Below are 9,082 nucleotides of genomic sequence, written 5' to 3' on the forward strand. Positions count from 1 at the left end.
GCTTTTTGAAATAAAAATGTCTTTAGCTGCTTTTTGAATGTCTCAACCGAGTCTAGACACTGTAGAAATAGAGGAAGTGCATTCCACAGTCTGGATGCAACAGCTTGGAAAGATCGGTCCCCTCGAGTTCTGAAACGAGTATGTGGGACCACTAAAAGGTTTTTATTCGATGACCTCAGGTTACGAGAAGAGGTGTGTATGCGAATCAAATGACAAAGGAACTAATATTAGAAAATCTTTTTGAAATATATAGATCCAATTCATTTCCTGTTTGACTTATTGTCTATTGTTGTTTGAACTATTTCATTAGAACAAAAATGAAGTAGTAGTTTCAGTGGTTTAAACACCAGAACTACTTGGCCGGGAAGAGAACACGACGTGGTTTAAAACACAGCCATACACAATGTTTACCTTGCACAATGAAAAACACTCAAGCAGCCCCTTGTGGGTGAGGTTTCTAAAGTTATCATTTTGTACAACACAAAATGAAGACAAAGTAAAATAAATTACATTACAAATAATTAGTAAACAATATTTTCAGTGCTAACAATAAAATACCTGTTTGCTAAATATGAATTCTGAATGTTTATTAAAAGTGTTGTTATTTTTTATCAACTTAACCTAAAGTGATAACTTATTCGAATTTGAAGTATTTTAAATTAAATTGGTGAGAACAAATAGTTATAGTAGTAATAGTTATAATTAGAAGTAGCATGTTAATCAGTGAGTGTTTGAGGTGTTAGTAGATGTCTATTTGAATATAACTTGTGTAGAGCTTCATGCTGAGTCCTTATGTTAAGCCAAACTGGCAACATATTTTCTGATAAATATTTTTTTTAATTTCATGAATTTTTTTAGGGAAGATGGGTGCATTAATTCGAAACAAAAAATTATGTTCACTTCTAAGCACAACATGTTGTGTAACTTGATGGCTAGGATGATGTCGGAACCACCAGACTCAAACTATGTTGATCTTTACTGCACCTCTATCATGCAGAAGTGTTGAGTTCCACCCTCTAAAGTTTCTGATGACAAACTGCTTATAAACTTGAAGGTATAAAATGGATGTTTTGAAGTTGAGGTACATAAAGTCTTTTGATGAGAGGATTTTAAAGCGACATCAAGGCTGAGTGTCTAATTTTCTCTCATTACATAAGCATCATCAGACTCCAACACCGACACACAGGGTGGCTTTTTTCTGCGGCTAGACATGTTTCCTGAAGTTCCATTAGTACTTACAAACAGCCAACCCATTACTCACCCTCAGACAACATGGCCACCAATTTTTGATCCCTGTAAAAACATTTTCCCACCATCAGTGCCTCCACTATATTGAGAGTCAGACAGTTTCTGTTGTTGCTGTCTGTTTGTCCTTTGTTTTACATCTACAGTGATTTCTACATGTGCATGCCACTATTGCATGTTATGAACTTGTGTCCAAACTCTCTCCTCTCTCTTGTAGTTTTATATCTTTTTTTGTGTTTACAGTCTCTCTGAAAGTGTCACCTGTTACAACCTTAATTCCAAAGGCAGTTCAGATTCAGTCCCAAATTTTTCCCAGACACATTTCTTACAGCCCTGGTTGATTGAACAAGGAGGCCAGAATCCATATGGCAAAAACTCCTGTCTGGCCCACTGGACAGCTTTGGAAAACATGAAGGAGAACATGCATTTTAGAATTTTAACTGTATTTTAAAGTATTACCAGCCTTTAATCAAAATAAAGACCTCTTCCAAGTAATATTTACAGAATTAGAAGACAGAAAATTTCCTGTTTTTGTCTGCAGTTTTACGCAATTTAAAAAAATTGTAATGTAGCGACAACAGATAAATCTTTATCTTATCTTATCTCGTCCCCTATTGGTGTATTTTGTAAATAATCTAATTCCCTCACTGTCTATGTATCTCCTAAGCATAAAGGATGAACTACTTATTTGTTTTATATACTTTTGTTTTGTTTGAGCTTAGTTCGGGAGTTATGTTTAGCATGTATTTTTTTGTCTTTTGGTTTTATGTAGTGATTAGGTACCACTGTTCCTTGTAGGGTGGCTGGTTTGGGTTTGATACTGTGAAGGTAGCCACAATAACTTTGGTCATGAATGACTGTGCACAACATCACACCATTGATGAGTCTATTACAGCCTGAAGCTCACACTTTGGCAGTGCACATTCTGTTCCTCCTTGCACAAAGGACCAGTTACTGGTCCTCCTAATGGCTTAAGGATCGTATATTGCACTGTCCAGCTCTCCTAGAGTAAATGCCTGTCTATTGCAATATCCTCCATGTTCTTGAAGACTGTACTCAGAGGCAGTTCTAGCAATGGGATTTATTAATGGGACCTCCTGGAAGAAATGGGGCTCCTCTGCCCCCTCTGTAGGGCTAAGGTGTTGTTTTATACAACCAGTAGTGACTCTGATCCTAGGCAAACGCAAAACTAATGAAACAGTGAAAAAAAAAAAAAAAGGGGGGGGGGGGGGCTTTTGTAAAAGCATTTGTGTTTTGGGAGTTGTCTCATTCTAGGGCACCAGCTGTTAATTTCACTGTTTGAATTTTGGATTCGTTTGTTGTAGTATTTTGAGTTTTGTACTATTTCACTTTTAGGCCTTAGTTGTTTAATTATCTTTACATGCTATATAGCATATTTGCTCATCTGTCTGCACACACATATGGACTTGAGTGTATGGTGAAACATTAAGAGTTTGTTTCACTGGAACTAAGAGGCCAAACATAATTACTATACATCATTACTGCACAATTACATAATACAACACCACAATTACAACACCACACCAGAATGCCCCCTTCACCCAACTTTACATTTAGCACACTTCAGACAGACAAGTACTGTCTCCCAGAAACTACCAAATCCAGACTCATTCATCGGCTTGCCAGATGGAAAACACATGTCCACTACTCTAGTTTCCAGTGGTGGTGTGCTTTATACTACTACATCCAATGCTTTTCTTTGGGCTTGGTGATGTAAGGGTTGGATGCAGCTGCTCAGCTATGGTAAGCTATTCCATGAAGCTCTCTACACACTGTTTTTGAGCTCATCTGAAGGCCAAATGGCGTTTGGGGATCTATAGTGATTGACACTACAGAAAGTTGGTGACCTCTGTGCACTGTGCTGTGAGATAATACAGTCAGACAGGTATAGTTCTCGTGCCAACCATCATACCCAAACATCCCTGTCAGATTGCCAGATGGCCAAACATCTGATGCTTTGTATTGTGCTTGGTAATGCAAAGCTCAGATACAGCTACTTAGCCATAAAAATCCATCCCATGAAGCTCTATTTGCACTGTTCCTGAGCACATCTGAGGGTTACATGGAATTTGGAGGTTTGTAGTGACTGACATTACAGAAAGTTGGTGTTCTCCATGTACTACAAGCCTCAGCATCTCTTGACTCTGTTCTGTGATTTTATGTGGCCAACCATTTCGTGGCTGAGTTGCTGTCTTTCCCAATCACTTCACTTTTGTTATAATACCACTAAAAGTTGACTGTGGAATTCACTGAGCTCCTCAGAACTTGTGAGAGATTCTTTTAGAAATGTTTGTAAAAGCAGCCTTGCCTGTCTAGGTGCTTGATTATATACACCCGAGGTTATAGAAGTGATCTGAACACCTGAATTCAGGGATTTGAATAGGTGAGCAAATACTTTACACAATTCAGTCTATTCTTAGGTCTGCTTACTTTTAGTATAGCTTTTGAATTCTTTTGTTACAGCTGAGATTTAAATCATTGGGTTTTCAGTTTTGATACCTCTCATACTTTTCTTTTATCCTGTTTTCAAGTTTGCATGTTAGAATCTGCTGTCTATGTCTTTACTTTGTGTTTTACCTTGTTAGTCATTAGTCTCTTGCACTTAGTGTTTACCTTTACTTCCCACATGTCTTGTTTTTCTAATTAAGTTCAGTTCCCAAGCATATCCTCTCTGCCCCAATCACCCCTTAGAGTACTTATAGTTGCCGTCTTCCCCTTTGTCTTTGTCAGAACATCTGGTCTCCTTGCCATAGTGTCTCCTAGCCCCCAATGTGTTTTAGCTTCATGTCCTAGTAGTGTATAGTTTCTGTACCCTGGTGAAGCCTATTTAAATTCTTTAGTCTTCCTAATTCCTGTGCTTGGGTGTTTCGTTTGGTTTTTGTTCTTAATGCCGAAATGCGTTAGCCCAGGTTTGAGTCCAACCTGCAGGCTTTTGCTGTGTCTCTTCCTTTGCTCTCGCCTCCTCCTTCCTGTCTACTCTTCACTGCTAAACTGTGAAATAAAGTCAGCCCTCCCCCACCACCTCAAATAAAAAAATGGTAGCAGTGTCTCCATTCTTAGTTGCATCTGAAATTCTCTTGAGCAATTCACTTAAAAACTGGGAGTGAATGTTGAGGTTTTACTGTCAATCACAGCTGATACAGATGTGCATGCTCGGCACAGCTGTCTCAAGTCAAACAAAATTCGAGAAATGAAAAATCACTTTGGATCTCTGGGTTAGTTGGCCTTTTATCTAACCTAAATCAGCCACACATGAAAAAACAACTCTGCTGCTGTGCTTGTGGTTTTGCTTCATGCAGCAGAAAGTTAACATGTATCTATGCTACTGAAAATGGGTCCTCTCATAAATCCTGCCTGCTCACTTGTGGAAAATCATAGTGGAAATTTTTCTGCAGTTTGTCATGCTTTGTGTTTTTCGCAGATGTGTCTTTCTTATAGATATAATTTAAACAGACATGCCATTCTCACATTAAAGGTTGATTTTCTGATAATTATGCTGAACAAAACACACTGATGTTTAACTATGTAATCCTGGCAGAAAAATTAGGTCATGTAAGCAACATTGCGGTCACACTGCCAAGAAAATGTCAGACCACCAACTGAATCACTGCAAGTTTCTGCCCCATCATTCCTTAGTCACAGAGATATTTTCATCCAAATTCCCTAGCTTATAAAGAAAGTATAGGTAAACCAAACTAAATGTTCCTTCCTCAAAGGCTGATTGCAGCCTTTCCTGTCTGTTTATCCTGGGTGTTTTGGCTGCAAGCTTTGATTGGAAACTCAAACATAGAGGCAAGGAAAGGTCAAGAATAATCTTGTATATTGTATCCATTCAGTCATAGTTTAAAGTGAATGTTGTTCTTTGAGTGCCTGTATTTAGGGGCTTTTACATACCTGCTTCAATCTCCTCAGGTGTTTTCTTTTTCTTCTTTGATTTTGTCTTTTCGTCTTCCACCACTTCAGTCAGCTTGTCTAACATTTCAGCATCCACTTCTTCTGCTTGTCTCCTATTCTTGGTCAGTGTTTGAGGTTCTCTCACCTGAACTCCAGCGAATTTGTTCTCCTTTACATCTTCTCGACCGCAGATCAGGGTGCAGCACAAAGTCAAGCCGACCCACAATATCAGCACCTCAGCCTTCATTTTTTCAATGACGGCACAGTACTAACTCGGATGAAACACACCAGACGTATTCCAGGAACAGCCCCAAATTTTTAGCTGTAGAAATAACTCACAGTGAGAAACATCTGACTTGCAGATGCAGGGAGTCGTCTATCTTGGGTCACCAGAATTTGAGGTCTTTAAGGAAACATGAAAGGGTACGGTTCTGCAGAGAACAAATGGATGAGCTGAGGGAGGACAAAAGCGTCTCCTCCTCCCTGGTGGAGAGTCAGCATGGACACAGGAAGAAAACTTGAATACTGAAAGTTTCAAAGCAGTCTCCTGACCGTGCGAGACTGAGGAAACTGCATCTATTTGGAGTAGATTTAACCAGCAGCAGCAGAGCAACACACCTCCCAGCTTTCTCCTCCTCTAACTCCTCTCCCACATACTCAATCACATTTCTCCTTCATGGCCCTTCACCCCCTTTTTCCCCTCAACTTCTGAGCAGAGGGGAGGAGCATCTGCCACATGTGACATTCCTATGGGGAGGCAGGAGGATTGTCAGAAAGAAGTGCTTTGCATTTGTTTTCAGAGTGACAAGGGCAATAAAAATATACTAAACCCAGTGATATTAAATATCAGGAGTTTATAAACTCAAAGTGATTCAAAACAAACTGCAGCTCAAAATTCTAGAAAAAAGTATTTTTTCAAGTTTGCAATTAAGTTCAGTCTAATTCACTTTCATCTGTCACCTCTACGAACAACAAGATGCCTGAAAGCTACTATTATGTGTTTTACTTTATGAAACAGAGGTGAAAATCACATTTCCAAAATTTGACTTTGACTAGGAATACAATTGCATCATGGTACCATACATGTTCCTTCATAAAGCTCTTTCCTCTGACACACCCACAAAGAAATGCACACATGTCATCATTTCAATACACACAAATTTGCTTGCCCACATACATCTCATATGTGTGACCCTTAAGTGACCCCTGATCTCCTGGTTCAAACATGATTCTGGGGTCACTCTTATCGAGTCCACAGTCCTTACTGAAGGAATGACTATAACTGACTATAACATTCTTTCCTCCCATAAAACGATCTTTTGCACATTTCCTGAAAGTTAGTGTAATTATTATTTTTTGCCTACTTATATCAAGATGCAACCCTAATCTCCTAATCTCTGTTTCAACACACCTTATTTGAATAATCAAAAGGGTATCAAATGTTACAGCCATCTGATAACAAGGTCTTAATTTGAATCAAATGTTTTGGAGCAGGGAAACACAATGAAAAGCTAAAACAAACAGCCACAAGGACCAAAGTTTAGAAACACTGCTTTAACAGTAAGAAAAGTAGACTAACTGCACAATGTTTTACTGAGGCAACATATCAAAAAACACTATTTTAGTAAATATATAAAATCAAAATTTGTCAATAAATGACAAAATATACTTCTCCTGATATTAATGTACATATTTGCTAATATAGTTCTTCCAATTTAAGCATAGGATGCGGTGCCAATTACTGCTAACCGGATTTGGTTTCTGAAAGAATTGCTCGACCCCAAGGTCAAAAATGAGACAACGCATGGTGTCCTCTGAAATGTCTGTAAGTTTTTAGTCATCCTGGTCACGGTAGTCTAAGGAGCTTTGAAAGGAGTCCAGTCGCTTTCTTTCCAGCCTCCTTACACTGTCCTGGGAGATCTCCCCCCCAGATCATCACTGAGCTTTTGGCCAGTGTATGATGCAACCTAGTAGTGTCAAATGGACTAGAACAGCGGTCCCCAACCCCCGGGCTTCGGACCGGTACTGGTCCGTGAGTCGCTTGGTGTCGGGCCGCGAGAGTTGAGGCTCAGGTGTGAAATGGTTTTCAGGGTTTTTATCGATTTTCAGCGTTATTTTGTTATCGTTTTTATCGTTAACTGGGTCTTTACGTGTGTTATGAATAAATCTTCTTTTTTTTTGGTACCGGTACTAGTTTTATTTTGTTGTATTTATCCGCGACACCTTAAAGGCCGGTCCGTGAAAATATTGTCAGGCATAAACTGGTCTGTGGCGCAAAAAAGGTTGGTGACCGCTGGACTAGAACATAATGTCCCAGAGATGTTCTACAGGATTTAGGTCAGGTGAGCATGGGAGCCAGCCAGTGGTATGATTCCTTTGTCAACCAGGACCTGCCTGCATACTCACATGAGGCCAAGCATTATCATGGGTCCAAGGATTTTCTTCTGATACCTAATGGGAGTCAGGATGTTATTGGCTAGTCTGTAGATATCTGTGCATCCCTCCATGGATGTACCTCCCCAGACCATCACTGGCCCACCACCTACCTGTTCAAGCTGACTGATATTACAGGCAAAATAATGTTCTCTACAGTCTGCAAATTCCCCTGCTGATTAGACTTCTTATAGAAAGTCTTCTAAGAAATAAATATACAATGTTAACTTACAAAAAAAAACAAATTACAATTGTTGCCATGGTCTGGGTAAGTGGTTGTGCAGTTTTTCCAGTGTCAACGACTCCACCTCCAGGTGGAGTTCTTATCAAGTGCACTTGCAGTTCACATCTGATGATGATCCACCGACACTATTTAAGCCCAGCACTCACAATCGGTCTTTGCCAAATTGTCTGCTAACCACATTAGTGCTTCACCAAGTTGTTGCATTTCAAAGCCAATTCTTGCTTATGCTTATCACATATCTCCTTGTGTCATTAGTAAACTCACTCACCTGGCTGGATGCTGTTCACACTGCTTAAACATTTGTTTTGCTCCATCTCTTTGTCCTCCTGCCACAACTACCTAGAACCACTGGATCAATCAGGGTGGACTTGTGTAACTCGGCACTGCCCTTCTGGAAACTCACCCGGACCTCTCTGCCTCTCCCTCACATCACACTCCACCTGCGAGCAAGTAAGCCTGGAAAGTTAAAATGTATTAGTTCCCTGGCACCTCTCACAGTATTCCTCTGACGTCTCTCTCCCTCTGTTTCAGTGACCTCCACTCTCATTTTGCGAGCCACGGCTTTCCCCACATCACATTTCAATTCATAACTTGTTTCCCAAATTCACACTGCTACCTGCTGGCTTAGTAAATAAAGCTTCATTAAAAATCTACCTGTTGTCTCCTCACTTGCATCTGCTTTGGGCACACTTTCCCAGATCAGCCTCTGCGGCTGTGATAATAGTACTTAAGAGCTATTTCAGAAAACCACAACAATTCTTTTCCAGAATTTTGGAAACATCTTGTTTTACATCTTGTACAGCTCCTTTAACTAGCCCATTTATCACCATGCCTAGTTCTATTACAGCAAAAGTTGGAAAGTCATTGATCCAAAGAACTCAGCTGGGCCTGATAATCTAAACCTCTATCTTTTAAAGCTTGCAGCTAATTTTATTACTAAGTCTATTACTCGTGTTTAAAAAAGAAGAAGAAAAGGAATCTGAGTAGTGTAAGGGTAGTGTACGGCTGTGATAGGCAGTGTAGGACCCAATGGTAGGACTCAGAATAACTAAGAGAGGCAGCTTTATTGCTGTTACTTAGATACTCTCAAAGATATACAAAACACCAAAACTTACACAAGGGAAAAACTAGGAACTAGAAATTAGGTACTGAAAAATAGGGAACTAGAAAATTTGGAAGCTAGAAGGGAAACATGGGAGACACGGGAACACACAGCAAGAGGGGACAACATAACAAAGAACAGGA

General features: G+C 39.7%; 1 protein-coding gene across 2 annotated transcripts in view; it reads right to left on the reverse strand.

Moving 5' to 3' along the window:
• aebp1a (AE binding protein 1a) overlaps positions 1-5,876 on the reverse strand; it is a 26,191-nt gene extending 20,315 nt beyond the window's left edge. For both annotated transcript variants that reach the window (XM_026172907.2, XM_026172902.2), the window contains exon 1: positions 5,161-5,876. In XM_026172907.2, coding sequence (XP_026028692.1) covers positions 5,161-5,407 — 247 coding nt within the window. In that variant the 5' untranslated portion in view covers positions 5,408-5,876. The remainder of the gene's footprint in view (positions 1-5,160) is intronic.
• Between the last annotated feature and the right edge of the window lie 3,206 nt (positions 5,877-9,082).

This window comes from Astatotilapia calliptera, chromosome 7 (genome assembly GCF_964374335.1).
Source record: "Astatotilapia calliptera chromosome 7, fAstCal68.1, whole genome shotgun sequence".
Classification (NCBI taxonomy): Eukaryota; Metazoa; Chordata; class Actinopteri; order Cichliformes; family Cichlidae; genus Astatotilapia; species Astatotilapia calliptera.